The 23,248-nt window shown below is 66.4% G+C and overlaps 1 protein-coding gene across 3 annotated transcripts; it reads left to right on the top strand.

Moving 5' to 3' along the window:
- The first annotated feature begins 107 nt into the window (after positions 1-107).
- EFR3B (EFR3 homolog B) lies at positions 108-23,170 on the top strand. Of its 3 annotated transcripts, none has more exons than XM_068936732.1 (23): positions 108-626; positions 8,954-9,030; positions 9,192-9,319; positions 10,159-10,309; positions 12,170-12,291; positions 13,581-13,730; positions 13,917-14,051; positions 14,312-14,390; positions 14,646-14,781; positions 15,076-15,237; positions 15,690-15,801; positions 17,285-17,336; positions 17,469-17,641; positions 18,079-18,154; positions 18,419-18,580; positions 19,104-19,235; positions 19,316-19,383; positions 19,988-20,115; positions 20,534-20,625; positions 20,960-21,008; positions 21,092-21,195; positions 21,305-21,354; positions 21,643-23,170. In XM_068936732.1, the coding sequence occupies exons 1-23, from the start codon at positions 620-622 to the stop codon at positions 21,746-21,748; spliced, it is 2,451 nt and encodes an 816-aa protein (XP_068792833.1). In that variant the 5' UTR covers positions 108-619; the 3' UTR covers positions 21,749-23,170. The 3 variants fall into 3 exon arrangements, with proteins under 3 accessions (XP_068792833.1, XP_068792832.1, XP_068792831.1); XM_068936731.1 differs by lacking the exon at positions 108-626 and adding an exon at positions 4,911-5,033; XM_068936730.1 differs by lacking the exon at positions 108-626 and adding an exon at positions 6,300-6,429.
- The last annotated feature ends 78 nt before the right edge of the window (positions 23,171-23,248 follow it).

Raw genomic sequence — 23,248 nt, 5'->3', positions numbered from 1 at the left:
GTCGGGGCCCACCCCGGAGAGCCGGCTGGGACAGGGACGTGTGGCCCGGTCCCCAGCCGCCGCTGCCTTTGCTGCGGCAGCTCCGTGGCCATGGAAACAGCCGCGGCAGAGCGGGAGGGATGCGAGGAAGGAGGGAGCAGACAGACCGGGGACGGACGTGCCTGACAAAGGAGGGCCGGTGGCCCAGGCGCCGGCGTCACCGGCTGCACGTCTCCCTGTCGTCTTCCCGGCATGACTATTGCTGCTCCGGCTGCCTCCAGGTTGCTGCGGTCCCCGAGTGCTCGCGAGCGAAGTCCCCTCCGAGCCGTCCCAGAGCAGGCACCGGCGTCTCGGGGGACAGCGGTCCGTCCCGGTGCTGCTCCGGCCCGCGATGCCGAATCCTGCACGGCGTTTCTGAGCCCTCGGCGGGGAAGGGGACACGTGTCCTGAGAGCACCCCTGGCCCCGACCGACTCGGCATCCCCCCTCCCTGTGCCCGCTTGCTGGCGGAGAGGCGAGGGGCCGGACGGATCCTGGGCGCGGGGACGGTGACCGCGCCGTGCCGGAGAGACGTGCTGCGATCCCTGCCAGCCAGGCTGGCGTGTCTCGGGGTCCCTGTCGCGGCGCGACCGAGCCTGGCGATGACAGGTAGGGGCTGGCGGTGGGGAGGGTTTAACTCTTCTCCTCCCTCGTGCCGGAAATCGGGAAGAACCACGTGCCGGAGATGGGCTGGATGCGCGGCCTGGCCTTGCCCATCCCGGCTGCGGCGGGATGGAGCAGTCCCCGTCGGAGCCGACGGCCGGGCCGCGCTGGGGGGGCAGGATCCGGCCCTGGACACGGCGAGGACGCTGCGGGCCAGCGTGCCGGCCGGCACGAGCGTTCATCCGGCGTTCCCGGGAGCGGGGCGCTGCCATCCTCCCCCTACGCACCCCAGGGACGGGACGGGCTCGGGATGGGGCTTCTCGGTCCTGGATGGGGGGATCCACCGAACTGGGCGTCCTGGGAGAATATCCCAGGGAAGAGCAGCGTGCCGGCCCCGCGGCGCTGGCCCGCTTCCCTTCGCGGTGAGCTGACGGCCTCAGATGCCCGTGAGCAACGGGATGAGGGTTTGCGGCCGGGGCGTTCGCTGCGTCCGGCTCTAGCTTTAGGCTCTTCCCTTCAAACATCTCCACCGCCCGGGGAATCGGCAACAGAGATGCACTCCAGAAATACTTTAATTAAAACGTGATTTCCCCGCGAGGAGGATTGCGAGGCGCCAGCTACTGCCTAATTAGAAAGCGAAGGCCTGGCCCGATCGGCGCGGCGAGGGCTCGAGGAGGGAGCGATTCACGGCTGGGGAGAAGAGGCAGAAGAGGTGCAAATGGGTGGGAAAGAGGGGAAACGGGGTCGGGCCGGGGGCTGGTAAGGCCTTTTAGTGGCCGCCTGCTTCGTGGAGCGGATTCAGGTCGTGCAGCTGGAGCCGTCCGAGGCGCTGGGGTACGGTGCTGTGCTGGGGTGCAGTGCGATTCGCCGTGCCGTGCGGGGCCAGGCTGCGTGGGGCGGCGTGCTGCTGTGCCGCGGGGTGCAGTGTGCTCTGCGTTGCACGCGGCTGTGCCGTGCCATGCTGCGCGGTGCAGTGCAGTGCTGTGCCGTGCCATGCAGTGCTGTGCCATGCCATGCTGCGCGGTGCAGTGCCGTGCTGTGTTGTGCAGTGCTGTGCCATGCTATGCTGTGCCATGCCATGCTGCGCAGTGTGGTGCATTGCTGTGTTGTGCAGTGCCGTGCCATGCAGTGCTGTGCCATGCCATGCTGCCCCCGGTGTGGTGCATTGCTCTGTTGTGCAGTGCTGTGCCATGCCATGCAGTGATGTGCCATGCCATGCTGCACGGTGCAGTGTATTGCTGTGTTGTGCATTGCGGTGCCATGCCATGCTGTGCAGTGCGGTGTATTGCTGTGTTGTGCAGTGCCGTGCCATGCTATGCTGTGCCGTGCCATGCTGCCCGGTGCAGTGTACTGCTGTGTTGTGCTGTGCCATGCAGTGTTGTGCCATGCCATGCTGTCCGGTGCGGTGTACTGCTGTGTTGTGCAGTGCAGTGTGGTGCTGTGCCGTGCCATGCTATGCTGTGTGGTGCACTGTACTGCTGTGTCGTGCAGCACAATGTGGTGCCATGCAGTGCTGTGCCATGCCATGCTGCCCAATGCAGTGTACTTCTGTGTTGTGCAGCGCAGTGTGGTGCTGCGCAGTGCTGCGCAGTGCTGTGCCGTGCCATGCTGCCCAATGCAGTGTATTGCTGTGTTGTGCAGCACAGTGCAGGGCCATGCAGTGCTGTGCCATGTCATGCTGCCCAATGCAGTGTACTTCTGTGCTGTGCAGTGCAATGGGGTGCCATGCAGTGCCGCGCCATGCCATGCTGTGCAGTGTATTGCTGTGCAGTGCAGTGCAGTGCGGGGCCATGTGTGGTGCTGTGCAGCGCCCTGCGGTGCCGTGCCACGCTGTGCTGCGGGGCGCACTGCTGTGTTGCGCGGCCCCATGCCATGCTGTGCCATGCTGTGCAGCGCGGGGCGGTGCTGCGCCGAGCCGTGCTGCATGGTGCACCACGGTGTTGTGCAGCGCTGCGCCGTGCTGTGCCGTGCCCTCCTGCCGGTGCCACGCACAGGGTGCGGGGTGCGGGGCCAACCTGCGGGCACGGGACGGGGTGCGGTGCAGGATGCAGACGGGGGCACAGGGCAGTGCGGACGGTGCAGCCTGGTGCAGGGTGCAGTGCGGTGCTGGCGGGAAGCGCTCCCACTCTGCCCAGTGTGCAGACGTCACCGGGGGCAGGGTGCAGGGTGCAGAGCATGGTGCAGGGCATGGTGCAGGGTGCAGGGTGCAGGGTGCAGAGCATGGTGTAGGACATGGGGCAGGGTGCAGGGTGCAGAGTGCAGGGTGCAGGGTGCAGAGCATGGTGTAGGGCACGGGGCAGGGTGCAGAGTGCAGGGTGCAGGGCACGGGGCAGGGTGCAGGGTGCAGAGTGCAGGGTGCAGGGTGCAGAGCATGGTGTAGGGCACGGGGCAGGGTGCAGGGTGCAGAGTGCAGGGTGCAGGGTGCAGAGCATGGTGCAGGGCATGGTGCAGGGTGCAGGGTGCAGGGTGCAGAGCATGGTGTAGGACATGGGGCAGGGTGCAGGGTGCAGAGTGCAGGGTGTAGGGTGCAGAGCATGGTGTAGGGCACGGGGCAGGGTGCAGGGTGCAGAGTGCAGGGTGCAGGGTGCAGAGCATGGTGTAGGGCACGGGGCAGGGTGCAGAGTGCAGGGTGCAGGGTGCAGAGTGCAGGGTGCAGGGTGCAGAGCATGGTGTAGGGCACGGGGCAGGGTGCAGGGTGCAGGGTGCAGAGCATGGTGTAGGACATGGGGCAGGGTGCAGAGTGCAGGGTGCAGGGTGCAGAGTGCAGGGTGCAGGGTGCAGAGCATGGTGTAGGGCACGGGGCAGGGTGCAGAGTGCAGGGTGCAGGGTGCAGAGCATGGTGTAGGGCACGGGGCAGGGTGCAGAGTGCAGGGTGCAGGGTGCAGAGCATGGTGTAGGGCACGGGGCAGGGTGCAGAGTGCAGGGTGCAGGGCACGGGGCAGGGTGCAGAGTGCAGGGTGCAGGGTGCAGGGCACGGGGCAGGGTGCAGGGTGCAGGGTGCAGAGTGCAGGGTGCAGAGCATGGTGTAGGGCACGGGGCAGGGTGCAGGGTGCAGAGTGCAGGGTGCAGGGTGCAGAGCATGGTGTAGGGCACGGGGCAGGGTGCAGAGTGCAGGGTGCAGGGTGCAGAGTGCAGGGTGCAGGGTGCAGAGCATGGTGTAGGGCACGGGGCAGGGTGCAGGGTGCAGGGTGCAGAGCATGGTGTAGGACATGGGGCAGGGTGCAGGGTGCAGAGTGCAGGGTGCAGGGTGCAGAGCATGGTGTAGGGCACGGGGCAGGGTGCAGAGCATGGTGTAGGGCACGGGGCAGGGTGCAGAGTGCAGGGTGCAGGGTGCAGAGTGCAGGGTGCAGGGTGCAGAGCATGGTGTAGGGCACGGGGCAGGGTGCAGGGTGCAGGGTGCAGAGCATGGTGTAGGACATGGGGCAGGGTGCAGGGTGCAGAGTGCAGGGTGCAGGGTGCAGAGCATGGTGTAGGGCACGGGGCAGGGTGCAGAGCATGGTGCAGGGCATGGGGCAGGGTGCAGAGCATGGTGTAGGGCACGGGGCAGGGTGCAGAGTGCAGGGTGCAGGGCACGGGGCAGGGTGCAGGGTGCAGAGTGCAGGGTGTAGGGCACGGGGCAGGGTGCAGGGCACGGGGCAGGGTGCAGGGTGCAGAGTGCAGGGTGCAGGGTGCAGAGCATGGTGTAGGGCACGGGGCAGGGTGCAGGGTGCAGGGTGCAGGGTGCAGAGCATGGTGCAGGGCACGGGGCAGGGTGCAGGGTGCAGGGTGCAGAGTGCAGGGTGCAGAGCATGGTGTAGGGCACGGGGCAGGGTGCAGGGTGCAGAGTGCAGGGTGCAGAGTGCAGGGTGCAGGGTGCAGAGCATGGTGTAGGGCACGGGGCAGGGTGCAGGGTGCAGAGTGCAGGGTGCAGGGTGCAGAGTGCAGGGTGCAGGGTGCAGAGCATGGTGCAGGGCACGGGGCAGGGTGCAGGGTGCAGGGTGCGGAGCACGGGGCAGGTGTGGGGTGCAGGGTACACGATGTGGGGAGCCGAGCCGAGCCCTGGGGGGCGGGGCCGAGCCGAGTCCTGGGGGCGGGGCCGAGCGGAGCGGCCCTGGGGGCGGGGCCGAGCCGAGCCCTGGGGGGCGGGGCCGAGCCGAGCCCTGGGGGGCGGGGCCGAGCCGAGCCCTGGGGGGCGGGGCCGAGCCGAGCCCTGGGGGCGGGGCCGAGCGGAGCGGCCCTGGGGGCGGGGCCGAGCCTTGGGGGCGGGGCCGAGCCGAGCCGAGCCGAGCCGGGCGGCGGTGGGGGCGGGGCGGGCGCTGCGGCCGGGCCGGCGGGAGGAGCCGCCGCTGCGTTGCCGCCTCCGCCCGGTGCGGGGGGCCGGGCCGAGCCGAGCCGGGCCGAGCCGGGCCGGGCGAGCGGCAGCGGCCATGTACGGTGAGTGCCCGCGCCGGTACCGGGCAGCGTGCGGAGCCGGTACCGGCAGGGGCAGCGACACCCCGGACCGTGGGGACATCGACCCTATTTCTTGGGAGCGTGCACCCCGGTATAGCCGGGGGGGGGGGGCAGCCAGCGCCGGCGGCAGGTGCGGGGGTGTCGGGCTGCCCCGGGGTCGGCGCGTCTCCCTCCCGCACCGTGCGCCTCGTGGGGAACAGCTGGCGGGCACAGCTGGCCGCCGCCGCTAATCCGCGCCGAGCTGCCCTTTCCTTTTTTTGGGTTTTTGTTGTTGTTGTTATTATTATTATTTCGGACGGGTTGGGGCGGCCGGGTATTAAATCCTCTCTGCCCCGCCGCCCGAGCATCCTTTCCCACGCACGTCGGCGGAGGGAGCTGCCCGGCCGCGGGGGTCGCCGAGCCCATCCCCGTGGCCTCGAGCCCGCCCGCGGGTTGTTTCGGTCGAGCTCGCTCTTGGCCGGGTCCCGGGGGTGAGTGCGGAGAGGGTTTGGGGGGTGGGCAGGGTGCCCGTGGGATGCCGCCTTTGGAGCGGCCCGAAAGGTTGGGAAGCCGCCGGCCAGCGGGTTCGCCGTGACGGGGGGCGAGGGCTGGTCCCCGCCGGCAGGACGCCCGGTTTCCTCTCCTCGTCGCGGTGCCGGCTCCTCCGTGGTGGCCTCTGTTGAGTCATTCAGGTCTCCCAGCTGGTATTTTTCCACCCGCAAAACGAGGAGGGGGGGGGGGGGACATGCTTCCCACCCACCCACGCCTGCCTCCTGGCACGTCGTCCCCCTCCCTTGTCACCCCCCGAGCCGGGCCGGCCACGGGCAGGGGGACGCCCGTCCCGCTCCGGACTCGGAGCATCCTCACCCTGCTGCCGAGACCTGTCCGTCCGGCGATGCTCCTGGCCGAGCTGGCGAAGGAGGGTGCCCTTGGCAGGAACCAGCTCAGCCCAAAAGCTCTCGCCGGTGCCTGGTCGCATCCAGAACGGTGCTTGGGGCTGATTAATATTTTATTTATTTTGGGGGGGAAGGGGATGATTTCTGCCACTCGCACACAGGAATTTGTGGGGAGCTGCTGTCGTCATCCGAGCTCTCTGCAGCAGCCCCGAGCACGTAATAATCCTCCCCGCTTGGGAGCTGCGGGGGACCCGGCCCCGCTGCATGTTTTTTTGGGGAAGGGGAGGTCCTGCCAGCCAGCGGGGGGGACAGCCGGCTGCTCCGGTCGCCCCTCGGGCTCGGCGTTTGCCTCCGGGTGTGCGTGCGGTGGGGAAACGCCGAGCCGACGATCCCGGCGCCGAAGCCGGGACCGTGCCTGTACCCCGGTGCCCGGCGGTGCCGGTTCGTGGCGGCTGGAAAGCGTCCAGGAGCCCGAACGCTCCGCCGGATGCTTCGCATGAAAGGTGCGTTAGGCATGCCCGGGATTATCGGTGTCTTTTTAATCTCTCTTTTAACTGTCTCTCGGCCTGCGGGAGGGATTAGACGGTTAACGGGGGACGTTTCTCACCCGTGGGCCGGGAAGCGGAGGGGAAATCGGGAACGTCCGCCCCCCCCCCCGTCTCCGGGTTCGCGGCGCGGGAACCGGGGTGCCAACCTCCCCGCACCGTCTCCGGGAGGGGGCTGCCTTTAACGCCGAAACCCACGCGAACGGCTTTCCGAACGGGGAGGACCGGCGGCGCCCGTGGGCCGGGCCGGCGCGGGATGGATGGAGCCAGCGTCGCCTTGCCGCCCGCGGCCGCGTCCAGGACGGATGTGCCCGCGTTTCCGACGCGCTCCCTCGCTGCGCTTTCCGCCGGGGCTGCAAATAGAGCAGGTTCCCTTTTTTCGGCGGCGGCAGCTGGGACAGGGGGAAGTGAGGCTTTTCGGGCGCCGGCGAGGTGGCACGTCGGGCGCTGCGGCGTGCCACTGAGTCACGGCCGCCAGCCGCCCGTTCGTACGGTTTCGCATTAAATAAGCGGCGCTCCGTGGGACTGGATGGCTCAGCGGGGGGACGTGAAATGCAATTAAGATTTTTTTTTTTTTTTTAATCCCTGTGTTTAGTTAAAAAACGCTTTGCAAATTAATTCAGCGCCCTTGGAGGAAAAGGGGGTTGCTTCTGGTGCTGGCGGCGCTTTCCCAAGCCGCGGCTCGCTTACGGCTCAGCTTACGCCTGCGGCCGAATCCGGGAGTTTTATTCCCAAATTGGATTCGAAGGGCCCGTGCAGGCTTTGACGCCCGTGCCGCAAGAAACCGCGCAGGAAATGGTCCTTGCGGAGATGCTCAGCTCGCGCCCGAGCCCTCCACGGTGCCGTAGCTCCGCCGCGGGTCGGCCCCGGGCGACCGCAGCCCCCCTGGGGCGGCAAACAAGGCAGAAAAGGGGGAAGGCAAGGGCGACAAGAGGCGTTTCCCCACCGCTTCGGTCCCTCTGGCAACGAGGGCGTTTGGGAGGGTTTTCTGCCAAAAAAGCCACCCGGGTGTAACACCCGCGGACCTCCCGGCTCGGCCCCCGATGGGTCATTTCCTCCGCGTGCATGGATTTAATGCCCGAGTCTAATCACCGCTGCGAAACGTTAATTAATTTGGCCGCTACTGAAGCTGCGGAGCCGGACCGGCAGGCTCGCTGGAGCAGCGACGCGGAAACAACGGCGGGCCAAAATCCGTCGGCGGTGTGAGCCGAAGGGTCCGCGCTGATTTACGTCCCGACGTCGCCAAGGCAGGATCTGCGAGCGCCTCGCTGCCGGTTTTTCCCAAGACCGGGGCACGATCGCTGCGTGAACGGCTCTGCACCTGCCCGGACCGAAACGCAGCGTTTAACCCTGAGTTTAAGCCGACCCCGCGGGGTCCCCCGTCTCGTCGGGGCGCCCCTTCCTCGGCGCCGTCCCCGGCGCCCCGTTGGGCTCTTTTAAACGCGATTAGTGAGACGGAGCGGCTTAAAGGGCAGCTTTGGCGGCCCTGGGAGCCGGGCGGATTTGCATCGTGGATTTGCGTGGGCGTGCAAAGGGCGCTTGGGTCCCGCCGGAGCTGGGAAAAGCTGGCGGCGCGGAGAGAGGGGTCACCTGGAGCTACCGGGGCGCCCTACACGGGATGAGGGGTTTTGCATGGTTTTTAATTCAGATTTATTCGCGATCGGTCGGAGTGCCCTTATGAAGTCAGTTGCAGGCCTCGAGGAGCGCGGCCGTGAGCTTCCTCCGCGCAGCGTTGGTTGCTGAGCTGCAGTTAAAGCAGGGCACCTCCCCAGTTTATTTAAGCGGCTGCTCCCGCCCCGGCCGAGCATCCTCGGCGGCGATGCTCCGGCCGGGCTGGTCCTCGTCGCCGCTCCGCGCCGCCCCGGGAGACGCTCCGCGCGGGCCGCGGCAGGTACCGTCCCCGGACCCGGCTTCGCCGCCTGCCACCTCTCCCCGGCGCGGGGCGGCGGGGAAGCGTTTCAAGCTGCCGGGAAACCTTTTGCGTTGCTTTATTTTATTTTTTTTTAATTTCTTGCTTTGCCTGGGGCACTTGGTGGGCGCCCGGCGGAGCGGTGCCAGGCGCTGCCTTGCTCGGGGCTGCGGCACCGGCCCGGAGCTGGAAAAAGGAGTTAAGCTGCGCCTGGAGGAAACGCTATAAAGGCAAATCTCCGCCTGCCGCCCCACCGCCTGGCAGAGGGCGGGTTAGGCGACGGCGGCGTTGGGCTTAATTATGCAATTATTATCGATGGGATCCTCGCTGTGCCTGCTCTCAGGCCTCCCGAGCTCCTGCCTAGCTGCAAATCAGCTGTTTGGCATCCCGAGACGCCCGGGATGGGGCGTCCAGCCGCCGCGATGCCGAGCGCACCCCTAAAAGCGGGGCCGGCTGCGGCCTTCGGCGACTCCGGCGTGGGAACCGCGGTACCCCCGATTCTGGGCGGGTTTTTTTCTGCGGCTGCCGCTCGGGGTGAGCGCGGCCCCGGCTGAGCCGTCCCTCGTCCCGCAGGCGTCTGCGGCTGCTGCGGCGCCCTGCGGCCCCGCTACAAGAGGCTGGTGGACAACATCTTCCCCGAGGACCCGGAGGTAAGAGCGAGGCGGGATGCTCCGCTCCGACCTTTCGGGGTGCGCGATGCCTCGAAACGCCCGCGGGGGGGAAATCCCGCCGGGGAGACGGGCGACGCGTGGCGGCGGCGGGGGGACCGGGTGCCAGGCGGTGACGTCCCGCCGCCGCTGCTCTCTTGCAGGACGGGCTGGTCAAGACCAACATGGAGAAGCTGACGTTTTACGCCCTGTCCGCCCCGGAGAAGCTGGATCGCATCGGCGCCTACCTCTCCGAGCGCCTCATCAGGGACGTGAGCCGGCACCGCTACGGGTAAGGGTCGCGCGGGAAGCAGATGCCTGCCCTCCTTCGAAGGGCTCCTTCCCTCGGAAACCCCTCCGGGATGGGTTCTCCTCGTCCCCGCGCGAAGCCGGGAAGAGAAAGGGCTGGCGGTGGTCGAAGGAGGTTTTTGCGTGGCCTGCGAGCGGTTTGCGGGTCGGGGTTTCTGCCTCGGCAGAGCTTTCTGCGTCCATGGAAAAACGCTTTGCGGGTTGCGTTCGGCCGGGACGAATCGGCGTGGGAAGAGGACGCGCATCGGCGCCCAGTGCCGGCTCCTGCCCGTTGTTTCCCACCTAAAGCCGCCTTAGCCCCGGCTTTGCACCGCCGCGGTTATTCCCCGGCAGCTTCCCGCCGAGCGTCTGCAGCAGCCTCGTTCTCCAGGAGCAAACCCTGCCCGTCAGTGGCCTTTCCCTGCCTCCCGGGTGTTTCAGCGCAGCTTTTCTGGGGCGCCTCGGTCCGACTCCGCCAACGGCGCGGTTCATCCCGTCCCCTTCTCCCCAGCCGGGATGCTGCGATGCTCCCAGCGCTCCCCCGTGGGATGCAAAGACCGTTAGGGCAAGGGACACCCGCAAGCGGCACGGGAGGGATGCAAAGTGCCGCTGGCCCCCCTGGTCCTGGGGCTTGGTTGGGCGGAGGGATGCTGAGAGTAGCCAAGTCCACCTAAAAATCTCCCGGATGCAAGCTTCTGCCCTCCAGGATTACCCGGGAACGAGGTTGGCGTTAGCCTGGCTTTGCTGGTGAAGCCTGGGGCGTGCTGGGAGGGGGGCAGTGGTGGGGGGGGACGGTGCCCCCGCGGCCGCGGGAGGGTGACGCTCGCCTGCTGCGCCCCGCAGGTACGTGTGCATCGCCATGGAGGCGCTGGACCAGCTCCTCATGGCCTGCCACTGCCAGAGCATCAACCTCTTCGTGGAGAGCTTCCTGAAGATGGTGGCCAAGCTGCTGGAGTCGGAGAAGCCCAACCTGCAGATCCTGGGCACCAACTCGGTGAGCGGCCGCCTGACGGGTGGTGGTGGTGGGGTCCTGCTGACCCCGCTCCGTGGCTTTCTGCCCTCCCCGGGTCGCTGCACGGCACCGGGACGGGCAACAGCCCCCGTCAGGACAGGGTTTGGGTTCGAATGCTGTTTTCCCCCTTTGTGGGGTTGGGTGGGGGGGGGATTTGGGGCTGGGTGGCCTCCAGGACTGCGGCGGTCACCTGCGGCTGGGGCACCCGGAGCGTCTCCGAGCTAATTCCCGCGGGGCGCGCGTGCCTTTGCCTCAGTTTCCCCTCCTGACGCTCTTTACCCGCGTCCGCCGGGAGGCTGAATGAAGGGGAAAAGGGACGAGCCTCTGCCCCGTAGGCGCCCCGCGCTGTCTGCTCTCGGTGGCCCGTCGCTGCTCTCGGCCGCTTTCGCTAAACGAGCCCGAGGACACGCGGGGCTGTCAGCAGTTTTGGGACAAGAGACCAATTCAGGAGGTGATGCCCTGCGGATTTCGGGAGCTCTTTGTGCGCTGAAAAAGGGGTGGCTTAAACAGAGCCGCTGCTTGCAATAAACAGCTTAGCCGGACCGTTCACAGCCGTTCGGAGCTGTAAAACGCGGGGAGAAGACAAGCGCGGCCGAGTGACGGGATGCGAACCGCTGGTGTCCTCCGAGCGGTCAGAAGCGGCGCGCGTCCTGCGTCCCGAAACATCCCTGCAGGCGCGAGCCCAGCTCCCGAGCCGAGGCGGGGATTCGGGGAACGCAAGGGTCCTCCCAGGGGCCGACGTCCCTCCGAGGCCGAGCGTCCTCCCGGTGCGAAACGCAACCCGGAGCAGCTCCGCCGTGAGCGGATGCTGTCCCGCAGGTTTCCTCCCGCGCGGAGCAAACCGCCTGCCTTCGAGCATCCTTGGGCACCGCGGCGGGGAGCAAGGATGCTCCCGGGCCCCGAAGAGCTGTTTCCTTGGCGTCGCTCTCGCTGCGGTCCGGGATCGGTAGCGGATGCTCGAGTGAGGAGCCTGGAGCAGGAACGAGACTTTGCCGGCTGCTTTTTTTAGGAGGGAGTGGGGTTGCCGCCCGCTCCGCCTGAGTCATTCCCGCGGCGTGAAGCCTTCGCCGCGGAGGGGGCGATCGCGGGGGGCCGGAGAGCCGGCTGGGCAACGCGGCCTCCCCCTCCCCGTGCGAATAAGCCCAGCGCGTAATCCCCGCGATGAACATATGGCGCGGCAGCCTATAATCCACTTTGGTTTCTCCATCCTCGTTATGGGGCAGCCGGGCAGCATCCTTCCTTCGGGGTGGGAACCGCCTGATTTCCAGCTCGACGGCGTTCCCGTTTTGTTTTTGATCTTTAAATTTAGCAGCTCTTCCTCCCCCCCCCCCCCCACCGCCCTCACCACCTCCTTCGCTTTCTGACGCGTTCAGGTCTGATGCATTCATCGGTGGCTGCGTTATCCCTTCCCGGCCGTCGTTTTGTGTCGCCGAAGCGGCCGGGTTTTCCCCCCTCCTCCCCGGCCCCGCGTGTCCCAGCCGCTTTTCGGCTGCGGTTGGCTGGCTTGGAGCGTGGGAACCCCGCGCCGCCTGGCAGAGAGCAGGACCAGTGCAGAAATAACACCGGCGACCTTTAATCGTTTCAGGCTATTTTGTCAGCCGGCAAAACGGCAGGCGAAGCTCTTGCGCCGGGAGGCGGCGCGGCGTGGGAGGTTGCTGGCCTCGGGCCGCTCGGCAGCGGCCGAGCGGGGATGCTTGGCCAGAGCCTTGCTCCTTTGCTGGAGCCCTCGGCCGCTCGACGTCCCCGGGCTTGGCCGCGGTTTGCTTGTTTGGGAGGGGGTTTTACGCGTGTTTTTTGGCTTTCCCTCACTTTGCGCTGACTTTCTCCCCCACCCCACCCCAGTTCGTCAAGTTTGCCAACATCGAGGAGGACACGCCGTCGTATCACCGCAGCTACGACTTCTTCGTGTCCCGCTTCAGCGAGATGTGCCACTCCAGCCACGACGACCCGGACGTCCGGACGAAGTGAGCGCGCCGCTAGCGGGGCGTCCGCGGCCGCCGGGCAGAGCGTCGCGGCGGGGGGGGAGCTCCCAGCCTCGCTCCTTCCCCGGGGGACGGGCCGGCTGCTCTCCGGAAAGCTGCCTTCGCGCCCTGGTAGCGATTCCCCAGAGCTGGGTGCTCGCTGGAAACTTAATTTGGATTAACAAGACGATTGCCGTCGGCCCCCGCCGTGCCCTGCTGCCGGCTGCTGCTCCCCGACGCCCAGCAGAGCCCGCGGACGGGGTTACAGCCGTGCTGGCTGCCGCGCACCAGGGTTTTTTTTTTTTTTCCCCTCCCCTCCTTAATAAGGAAATAATGCAGGAGGCTCGTTATTTCCGCCTGACCTTGAGGGCACCGGTGATGCTGCCCAAATTGCCTGGGAGGCTGGAAGGGAGAAATTCTGCAGCTCCTGTAATTAAAGAGGAGCGGCGGCGCCGCTTTCCCGGCGGCCCCGGTTCTGCCGAACGGCCCGTCCTCGGGAGCTGTCTCTCGGTCGGGTCGTTGCCTCGATGGCATCTGCAGGACGCGTTAGGGAAACCTGAGAGCCGGTTATTTTCCCGCGGGTAAACGCTTGCTGTCGTTGTGCGGGCGTCAGCGGTGGGCACGGAGGGGCTGCTTCCAGGGAGTCTTGCTGCCGGCGGAGGTTTTTTATCGCTGACTCTTGCAGGCTAAACCTGAGTCCGGATATTTGAACCCAGAGATGCAGATGGCGAAAGGCGTCTAGGTTTCCCTGCTGCCTTGCACCCCTGGGTGCACCTCAGCTCTCCGGCTGCTGGGATTTGGGGGGGGGGGGGGGGTGCAACAAAACCCACCATGCATTACCGTATCCGGAGAACAGAGACCTGCCGGAGCCGAAAATAATCCACTGGAGAGGCCGGACCCGCTGATGCCACCCTGCATCGTGGGTAGCGCCCGCTGCAGGGACGAGCGCTTGCAGCTCGCCCGGGGGGGCTTCCCGGGGGAAAGAGGACGCGTAGGAGCCGGCTGCTGCCGCCAGGACGGTTTTAGCCGGCTGCGAGCGTTCGCCGCTCGCGTCCGTCGGGCCGCGGGGAGCCGCGGCGTGCTGGGGTGCCCGGCGGGAGGATTGCCGCCCCGGCGCGCCAGGCCCCGAGCTTGGACGTGGGGCATCGCCCTCCAGCGGGGCAGCTTCGCCCGCGCCTCTGCGGCTGCACCAAAAATAACGCGCAACCAAAAATAACGCGCAACCAAAAATAACGCGCTCTCTATACGTTACATGCACGCGTATGACACTCCTGTGCCGATCCGTTCGCCAGGATCCGGATGTCCGGCATCAAGGGGCTGCAAGGCGTGGTGAGGAAGACGGTGAACGACGAGCTGCAAGCCAACATCTGGGACCCGCAGCACATGGACAAAATCGTGCCCTCGCTGCTCTTCAACCTGCAGCGCGCGGAGGAAGCCGAAAGGTGAGCGCCCGCTGCCGCCGGCGCGGCTGCTCTCCGCCGGCTGCCGCCTCTACCTGCCTCCTGCCCGCCGGCATCGGGGGGGGGGGGGGGGAAGAAAAAAAAACCCAAAGCGGTGGAGGTGGCCGGGGTTTGGTGCTGCTTGCCCCGCCGCTGCCGCGCTCAGCTCTGCCCTCTGCTTTGCCCCAGCCGCTCGCCCTCGCCGCTGCAAGCCACCGAGAAGGAGAAGGAGAGCCCCGCGGAGCTGGCGGAGCGGTGCCTGCGCGAACTGCTGGGCCGGGCGGCCTACGGCAACATCAAGAACGCCATCAAGCCCGTCCTCATGTAAGTCCCGGCCTCGTGCCTAGTCCCGCACCCCTCGTTTCAGGCTTGGGGAGTGGGGGGAAACTGAGGCACGGCGGTGGGGATGGCGCTTTCAGGCTGCGCCCCGCCGGTTTTTGGGCGCAGCGGGGAAGGCGGCGCTGGATGGATAACGTACGGTGGAGAAAAGTCGCCCCCCCGTGCGTTGGGTGCCGCCTGCGCCCCTGCGGCGTCGGGGGCACCTAGGGGTGCTGGAACCGCCGCCGTTTCCGTCCTCTCCGCAGCCACCTGGATAACCACTCGCTGTGGGAGCCCAAGACCTTCGCGATCCGCTGCTTCAAGATCATCATGTACTCGATCCAGGTGGGGGACGGGGGACACGCTGGCGAGAACCGAGTCCCTTCTCCCCGGCGTCCCCGGGATTAACCCTCGCCGCCTTGGATCCGAGCGGCCCTTTCGGTGGTTTTCTCCTGCGCCAAGGGCTGCGTGCTCTTGCTCGCTGCTGTAAAACAGGCTCCCGCCGGGTGCCCCGTCCCGTTTGGTGGGGTCGGGGGGGGTGGTTCGTGCCCCGCGGGCTGCGGGAAGGGGCTGCGCCCGACGCTCGCCCTCTGCCTCCAGCCGCAGCACTCGCACCTGGTGATCCAGCAGCTCCTGGGGCACCTGGACGCCAACAGCAAGAGCGCGGCCACGGTGCGCGCCGGCATCGTGGAGGTCCTCTCCGAGGCGGCCGTGATCGCCGCCTCCGGCTCCGTGGGTAAGCGGCGGGGAAGGATGCCGCGTCCGTCCCGTCCCCCCCCGCCTCCCCTGGCCCTTTGGTCGCCGCCGGAGAGGCAAAGAGGCGCGAGAAATTGGGGCCGGGGACGGAGGCGAGAGGGCAGCCGCGATGGCCGTCCAGGCGCGTGGCTGGCGCCTGGATGCGATGCCAGCCCTCGCCGCGGTGCCGGGGGCAAAGGCACCCTCGGCGCCCCCTTCCCCGCCTCTCGGCCCGCCGTGCTGCCGACGCGTCCTGCCCCCCCCGCCCCCAGCGCCCCGTTTCTCCTTTCCCCAGGCCCCACGGTGCTGGAGGTGTTTAACACCCTGCTGCGGCAGCTGCGGCTCAGCATCGATTACGCCCTGACCGGGAGCTACGACGGCGCCGGCAGCGTCACCACCAAAATCATCAAGGAGCACGAGGAGAGGATGTTCCAGGAGGCCGTCATCAAGACCATCGGTGGGGCGGCCCGCGCTGCGTTTCTGGCCCCCGCGCGCCCGCAGGCTTTCCCGCGGCCGAACCGCGTCCCCTCGGGCGAAGGGGCTGTGATTTATGCGCGACGGCGGGTTATCGGCAGGTGGCATCGCGGCGATCCCGGCGGGAAACCGCAGCCCTGGCGAAGGGGAGGAGGAGGAGAGGGCAGGCGGGAGCAGAGCCCTCCGGGGACTGGGATGCGCTGCCCTCCGAAAGCAGGAGACGGAGGATGGTCGTGCCCCGTGGCAGCGGGGCCAAGGCAGAGGGTTTTGGGGAGGAAGAGGCGTTTTGCAGGGCCCGTTGTAGCTGGAATTTCTCAGGACTTTGGAAAGCCCCAAAGGAAGGAGCAGGGGCGCGAGAAGCCGCTTGCGGGCGCCAGCTCCGGGTGGGCCACCGGCTGCGCCCCGCACGCTGCCAGCGCGCTCTCCTCCCCGCAGGGTCCTTCGCCAGCACGCTGCCCACCTACCAGCGCTCCGAGGTGATGCTCTTCATCATGAGCAAGGTGCCGCTGCCCTCCCTGCACCAGGCCATCGAGGCCAGCAAAACCGGGTGAGAATGGGTGCTTTTCCCTCCCTCCTCTGCCTCGCTCTCCCGCGAAGGCTTTGGACACGCGGAGCAGGCAGGCTTGCGCCCGGCGAGGATGGGATGGTCCCACCGTGTCTGGAGCCGGAGCCCGGTGGTGGTCCTTCAAGGTCGGGGTAGGAGGTAGACGCGTTTTTGGACAGGCTGAGCTTTGCGAGCTCCCACCGGAGACTAAGGGAAGGTGGCGCTGCTGGATCCTTGTTTAAAATCCTTCGCTGCCCGGCGGTGAGGGATTGAGGCTGCTTGAAACGTTGGAGCATCACGGGGAGAAGGGGATCGATACGGGCAGCGATGCTGCGGGTGACTCCCCCGCTCCGGTTTGGGGACCCGTCGAGAGATTTGGCTGTCCGGAGCTCAGTCTTGGGGCTTCACCCAAAATTAGTAGGGAAGAAAGAATAAAAATTAGGGGAGCGACCTGCGAAGGAGGACCGGCCGCTCTTGCGGCTGCTGCCTCCCCGGGCCGGCGCCGCGGCCCCTCGAGCATCGGCCCCTCCGAGCTGCGTCGAAGCTTTTGTCGACGCCGAGCGGGAGCCGGCGTTTGCAGCCGGCACAGGAGGAAGGGCAGGAAAACACCCAAACATAACTGCCGGAGAAGTGTGGGAACGGGATATGAGAGAGCTATTTGGAGCGAGGGTGACGGCGCTGAGACACGTAGGTAAAGCAGCAAACAGATTTGCGTGCTATATTTATCTTCAAAGCAACGGTCTGGCTGTTCCTGCTTGTCGCTGATGGGAGAGAGACTTTGCCGGCTGACGGGAGCCGCGCTGCGAGCCGGCAGCGATCCCCGTCGCCCGCTCTGCCTCGCGCTCCCGCGGGGGTAATTTCCCAGCACCCAAATTCGCTCCCGGTTGGCACGAACCTTCTCCGTGTCAGGCTGGACGTGCCGGGCTGTTTATTGGAGCAGCTCGCGAGCTTGCTCCGGGAGAGTGAGTAAATCACATTTGATGCTGTCTGAAGGATGGGGCTTGTTCTGGGGGTGTAGGTGAGCCAGCAGGTTGCAGAGGAGCTGCCACCTGCAATTTGTCCTCTGGGGATGCTGCTGGTTGTGGTGCACGTCAGGCCCTGGGCAGAGGTGGGCAGCGGGTCTTGGGCGATGGTGCAACTGGGACGTCCCTCAGGAGCTCTGCATGTCGCAGTACGGGGTTGGGAAAGAGAGCAGAGAATTCGGGATTTCATTTCTTTGCATAAAATAATGCGCAGCCCGCAGAGGGTGCAAGCGCTGCCTGGTTTCTGGTGCCTGGAAGGATGAATGCAAAAAAGCAGCATCGCTGCAGGCTGTTGCGTCTAGAGCCCCATTCACCTGAGCGCTTTGCAGCATGGCTGAATGCCATGGTGACTCTTGGGGAGCCGCTCCTGCCCTTTCCCAGGCTTTTCCACCCTTTGGGTGCAGAAGGAGGGTTGATTTGTTTTCACCCAGATTTTAACCATTCGTTTCTTCTCTCCCTGGCAGCGAGAACCGGAATCGGCTGACGCAGATAATGCTCCTGAAGTCCCTCCTCCAGGTATGGACAAGTCGCCGTCCCTGCATCCAGGGAGCCTAAACTACTTGGTCTTCTCTGCCTGCAGTTCTCCGGTGTGTTTTAACCCCCCAAGCGGCATTGTCATGTTATCCCTCTTCCTCCTTGACACCACAGGTCTCCTTGGGCTTCCAGTGCAGCAACATGCTCACGGCCCTTCCCAGCTCCTTCCTGGACAGGCTGCTCTCCGCTACCCTCATGGAGGATGCTGAGATCCGCCTCTTCGTCCTTGAGATCCTCATCAGCTTCATCGACCGCCACGGGAACCGCCACAAGTTCTCCACTGTCAGGTATCTCCCAGCGTCTCGAGCATTGCCTCCTCGGTAGCTTTGTCAGCTGTGGCGCGTCCCTGCAGGCTGGCCTGCGCTGGCTTTAGTGAGCTGTGCTCCAGAGAGGAATGAAGCTGGATCCTGAGGCCACTGTAATCCCAGATGAAGATATCTCCTTGGGGTTTGATGAGGTCCTGCTAACCAATTTTGCACGTGCTTTTTTGTTACCAACTCGGCCTGGTATTTCCGAGTGCTACTGAGCTGAGATCCTATGGTGATTTGACTTGATACTCCTGAACATCTGAATTGCTCAACTGGATTTTAAAACCCACTACTGGTTTTGCCCCTCGGTTCCTCTGAGGCAGCTCGTTCCCAGGCACGTGGGAGGCGTGTGGGGAGTCCGCGTCCTCCCTCCATCTGTGTCTGAGCTTCCCCTTCCCCTCGGCGTTTCCTTGCAGCACCATCAGCGACATCTCTGTGCTGAAGCTGAAAGTGGACAAGTGCTCGCGCCAAGATACCGTCTTCATGAAGAAGGTAGTGCTGCGGTCTGAGGTCGAGCTATCTTCGCGTGGACTGGTGGGAGGACTGTGCCTCGGTTTCCCCAAATCCCATTGAGCAGGTGCCTCTCAACCCGAGGATGTCCCTAGGTGGCATTTGATCTCCATCAGGGCTTTGGCCTTTGGGGTCCTCCCCAAACCTGCTCTTTTCCCCAAGGAACGACTACCCCAGGATGTGTTGCCATCCCAAATGCTCTTTATCAAGGAATTTTCAAACTTTCCTGATTTCCCATCCTCGTAGCACGCCCAGCAGCTCTACCGCCACATCTACCTGACCTGCAAGGAGGAGAGCAACGCGCAGGCTCACTACGAGGCGCTCTACAGCATGCTGGTGCTCATCAGCATCGAGCTGGCGAACGAGGAGGTCGTGGTGGACCTCATCCGCCTGGTGCTGGCGGTGCAGGTAGGCTCGTGGCAGAGCCGGGCTGAACGCCTGTGGGGCGCACGGACCCCATGGTGGCCCTGTGGCAGGGTCTCCGGTGGGAGCTCGTGGAGGGCGTTAACGAAGCGGGCTCAGAGGTTTGCCTGGCTGAGGGCTGGAGGTGGCCTTGTGGTGGTGATGCTGGCCAGGGACAGCAGCCTGCAGTGAGGGGCTGAGCCAGTTTGGGAGCCCCAGTGGGGATTTTACACCAGTTTTGGAGTCTGGGCATCTGAGCTGGGCTGTCCCAAAAAAAGGTGATGGAAGGAGTGACGGAGCCTCTGGGAGGGGGGATATTTTGAAGTTGGGGACTCTGAGGACGGAGGATGCGAGGGCGTCCCCTGCTCCCAGCTTTTCTTCCCACCACGAGTCATGGCACGCAACGGGATGGGGTCGGCCCCGTGGAGAGAGACCCTGGTTGTCCCAGGGGCCTCTGAAACACCATGGTGGGACCCCTCTCCCGCACCTCGGCCCTGTCCGCCCTACAGGCTCTGTCTCTCCGCCGCAGGAGATCGCCCAGATCAACGAGGATAACCTGCCGGCGTACAACCGCTGTGCCCTCTACGCCCTCGGCGCAGCCTACCTGAACCTCATCAGCCAGCTCACCACCGTGCCCACCTTCTGCCAGCACGTCCACGAGGTGCGAGGGCCCGGGGCCGGGGCCACTCTGGATGAACCCGGGGACCGGGATGAACTTGGCTCCCCTCTTCCTTTTTGCAGGTCATCCAGATGCGGCAGAAGGAGGCTCCGTATCTGCTCCCCGAGGACGTGTTTGTGGAGAGACCCAGGTAAGAGGCTCTGCTGGAGAACGCCCGCTCCTGCCGGCCGGTCCTGAGGGATCGGCAGCCCCGAGAGCGCGGGCGCTGGTGGGATTAGCCGGCATCGGGCTCTGCTCCGTCCCGATTCGGCTGTGCCTTCCCCTCTCCGGCGGGAGGACGGGTGCAGCTCCAGCACGTGATCGCCCCGCGCCTCTGCTCTGCCGGCCCGAGGATGCCCCCGGCGTGCTGTGTGTCCCTGGGCTGGGCTCCCCGTCCTGCTGGGACGCCCTTGCACGGGCGGCGTTCGCTGGCGAGGTCCCTTACGGCGCGACTGCCCCGAACGCTAGTGCCGCTGTCTCGAGACGGCCCCCAGCTCGGGACGATGCTCGGCGGCTGAGCACAGGCTGGACCCGAATCCGTCGCGCTGGGTCGGGGCCGCTCGAGGGCTTTTCTGGTTCTCTCTGCTTTTGTGCCGACGGGCGCGGAAACAACGCGGCGCGTCCTGCCGTGCTGGAGCTAAGCGAAGCCGTACGAGCCCCCCCTTTCCTGCCCCCTAAAGGGCTGGCCACCCCCACCCCGGCGCGGTTTCAGGAGAGTTGCCGCTGTCTCCGCTGGGTTTTCTCCCTCCCCGTAGGCTGAGCAGGAGCCTGGACCGCCTCGGCCCTGAGGTCTTCTTCCGGCAGAGCAAGATCAGCGAGGTGCTGGGAGGCAGCGGCTACAACTCGGACCGGCTCAGCACGCCCTACATCCCCCAGCTGACGGGTACGTGCCTCCCTGGGGCGTCCCGTAAAGCCCCGGGGAAGGGGACGCCGTCCCCGAGCTCCACGCCGTTACAGCGGTGCAAAGCGCTTGTCCATCTGTCCTCCTTCGGAGGTTGCAGACTTGGGGAAACTGAGGCACGAAGCGGTCGGGGAGCTTCCTGGGGTGACCCCCCATGCACGGCTGCCTGGACTCGAGGAGCCTGCAAAACCCCATCGAGACTCAGGCCTCGATCCTGCTGGTTCGGATGAGTTTGGGTGGATGCCCGAGAAGATCTAGCGGTGGCACAGAGCGCGGGGGCCGTGTCCCTCGGGGGCGCTCGGCCCCGCTGCCCCTTGCCCCGCGCGCCCACCGCCCCGCCGGCAGAGCCGTAGCCTGGGCGCCTGCGCTCAGCTCCTGCGCCCTTTGGCTTCCTCCGCAGACGAGGATCGCCTGTCCAAGAGGAAGAGCATCGGCGAGACCATCTCCCTGCAGGTCGAGGTGGAGTCGAGGAACAGTCCCGAGCGAGAGGAGGTACCGTGCCGCGCCGGGGCAGCAGCATCCCTTCGGCACCGCACGTGGTTGAGCCCTCTCTAATTTTCCCTTCGGCTGCACGAACGAGCTGCCGATACCCCCCCGGCCGTGTCCGAGCTGGTCCCAGCCCCACCGTCAGCCCCCGGCGTGCGGGAGGAAGGCTCTCGCTTTATTTTCCCTGTTTTGGAGCAACGGGAGCCTTTGGATAGGCGCAAGGCTGGGTTAATCCAGCCTGGAAAACCGCTCGAGCAGAGCCCGGGTTGCCAGGAAAGAGGCCCGCGGGCCCCGGACGAGCGGCGTTTCGAGCCTCGGCTGCTTTTCCCCCTTCCTTTAGAGAGCCCCGGCGGAGGAGATCACCTACGAGACGCTGAAGAAGGCGATAGGTAAGCGGGGAGGGGGCCGGCGGTGGGGGGTACCGCCGCTCCGGCGTGCCCCCGCGAGCCCTCGTCCCACCGCGCTTCGGTAGACGGCGTCGCCGTGGAGGAGCAGGAGCGGGAGCGGAGGAGGCAGGTGGTGGAGAAGTTTCAGAAAGCCCCTTTCGAGGAGATCGCCGCCCACTGCGGCGCCCGGGTGAGTTGGTCCCCGGCCTCCCTTCGGCCCCCGCCGCCGGCTCGCGGTCCGGCTCGCGGGATGCTCAAGCCCTGGCGCGGCCGCGACGGCCGCCCTTGCTCCCTTGCAGGCCACGCTGCTGCAAAGCAAGCTCAACCAGATCTTCGAGATCACCATCCGGTGAGTCGGGGCGGCGGGGTCCCCGCGCGGCTGCCCCCGCCGCCCGGAAAGCTGCCGCCGCCGCAGCGGGGTGCTCGCCGGGTGGCGCCGGCTTGGAGCGGGGGGGTCAGGGTGACGGAAGGGACCAAGGGGGTCCCTCCGCTCCGGGAAGTAGGTGGCACGGAGAGGCCACCACCGTGCATGGATCTCCCCGTAGGTCGCCCGCGGCCGCCGTGCCGAGCGCCTTTTCCCACTTTCTTCGGCTTCTGGGCCGAATGCCTCCACGAAACGTCTCCTCCTCTCTCCCAGGCCGCCGCCGAGCCCCTCGGGCACCGTCACGGCCGCTTACGGCCAACCCCAGAACCACTCCATCCCCGTGTACGAGATGAAGTTCCCGGACCTGTGCGTGTACTGAGAGCGGCCGAACCGGAGCCCCTCGCAGCGGGAGGTCGGAGGAGGCCGCCGCCGCGGCGCGACTCGCGCCGGAAGACGTCCCGGGGAAAACCCGCGTCCTCGGCCGGCGGCACGCGGCGGCGAACCCCACGCCGGGCTCCCTTTCGCCGCCTCCGCCGTCCCTTTGCCGGCGGGCTCGGTGGCGCGGGAGGCTCGGGACGGCGGGGAAGGTTTCGGCGGCGGCCACCTCCCCGCTCCCTTTCGCCGGGCTCGCGGCGGAGGGATGCGCGGCGGGCGGCTCACGCGCGCTCGGTTAGCAAGCACCCCGGCGCGGCGAAAACCGAGCCGCGCTCGCCACCGCCCCCCCCACCGCCACCATCACTGGATGTTGTCACTTTAACCCGCTGTTTTCGCGCTTTTCGGATAGGAGAAAACCGGATCGGGGCCGAGTGGCAGCCGTGGCCGCGGAGAGCTGGGCTTTTAGGGACGTTCCCGCGCGCTGCCCTGCTTCCGCCGCTCCTTCAGGGGTTTCGCTCCCTGCCCCAACGCGGAAGCGGCTCAAAGGGCTTATTTTCCTCCATCTGCTTAGGAAAACCGCCAGCAGCGCCGCCAAAAATCAAAGCTCGCCCTCGGGGGCCCTGCTGGGAGACGGCGCTGAGGAACTGGCGTTTCGGCCCCCCCCCGCACCGCCTCCGCGAGGGGCGTCAGATATGAAACCGAGGGAGGATGGACGAGTCCGCGGGAGCCGGGCGGCAAGCCGGGGGGGGGGGCAAACACGTAGGAAAGGGGCAGGAACAGGCCCTCGGGCTCGGGAGGCGGCGGGGGCTCTTCGCGTCGCCCTTTTTTTGCGAAGCGTTTCGGGGTCGGGGAGCGAAAGCGGGGGCTGGCTGCGCCGGCCCCTATCCGGCCATGCCGTGCCGGGGCTGCTTGGGAGAAGGAGGCTTTGCTCACGTGGCTGTTTGTTTGTTTGTTTGTCCGTTGTCCCCCTTAATTAAGCAAAAAAGCACGAAAATTTGTAGCAAAACGCAAGGGGAGAAGCTGCTAACGGGAGCGGGGAAGGGGGTCGGACGGGCTGCGGACGGCTTTGGGCTGCTCCCTCCCGGCCCCGGGCTTCTGCCGCCCTCGCTCGGCTCCGCGTTGAATTTTTTTTTGGGGAGGGGGGGGGAAAAAAAAAAAACCCCAAACTCCACCCGTGAATGCCACAGCATCAGTGACCCCGTTTGTACGTCCCGTTCAGCGTAGATACTCGTGGATGTATATATATATATATATATATGATGAAGCATCTAGCTGTCCAGCGGGCCATCGGGTGCACGCGCCCCCTTCCCAGCCCGCTGTTGCGGTTTCGGGTGCGGCGGCGGAGGGGGGAACCGGCCCGGCGCCTGGAGGCATCTCCCAACGCACCGTCTTTCCGCCCTTTTCCAATAAAACGTTGATGTGGCCACGCTAAGCGGCTCTGCTCTGTCTTGCGCCGGCCCGCGGGAACCGCGGCCACCGCGTTGGGTGGCTCCCGGAGCCGGGG

This window comes from Struthio camelus, chromosome 3 (genome assembly GCF_040807025.1).
Source record: "Struthio camelus isolate bStrCam1 chromosome 3, bStrCam1.hap1, whole genome shotgun sequence".
In the NCBI taxonomy this organism is placed as follows: Eukaryota; Metazoa; Chordata; class Aves; order Struthioniformes; family Struthionidae; genus Struthio; species Struthio camelus.
Note: the sequence above shows the minus strand (reverse complement) of the source record. Positions and strands in the feature narration are given on the sequence as shown.

Excerpts from the sequence above, each read along its gene's own strand:
- EFR3B (XM_068936730.1), top strand. Across the intron at positions 18,155-18,418 it reads ATACCGTCTTCATGAAGAAG|CACGCCCAGCAGCTCTACCG; the intron begins GTAGTGCTGCGG and ends CCATCCTCGTAG. Across the intron at positions 19,236-19,315 it reads TCTGCCAGCACGTCCACGAG|GTCATCCAGATGCGGCAGAA; the intron begins GTGCGAGGGCCC and ends TCCTTTTTGCAG.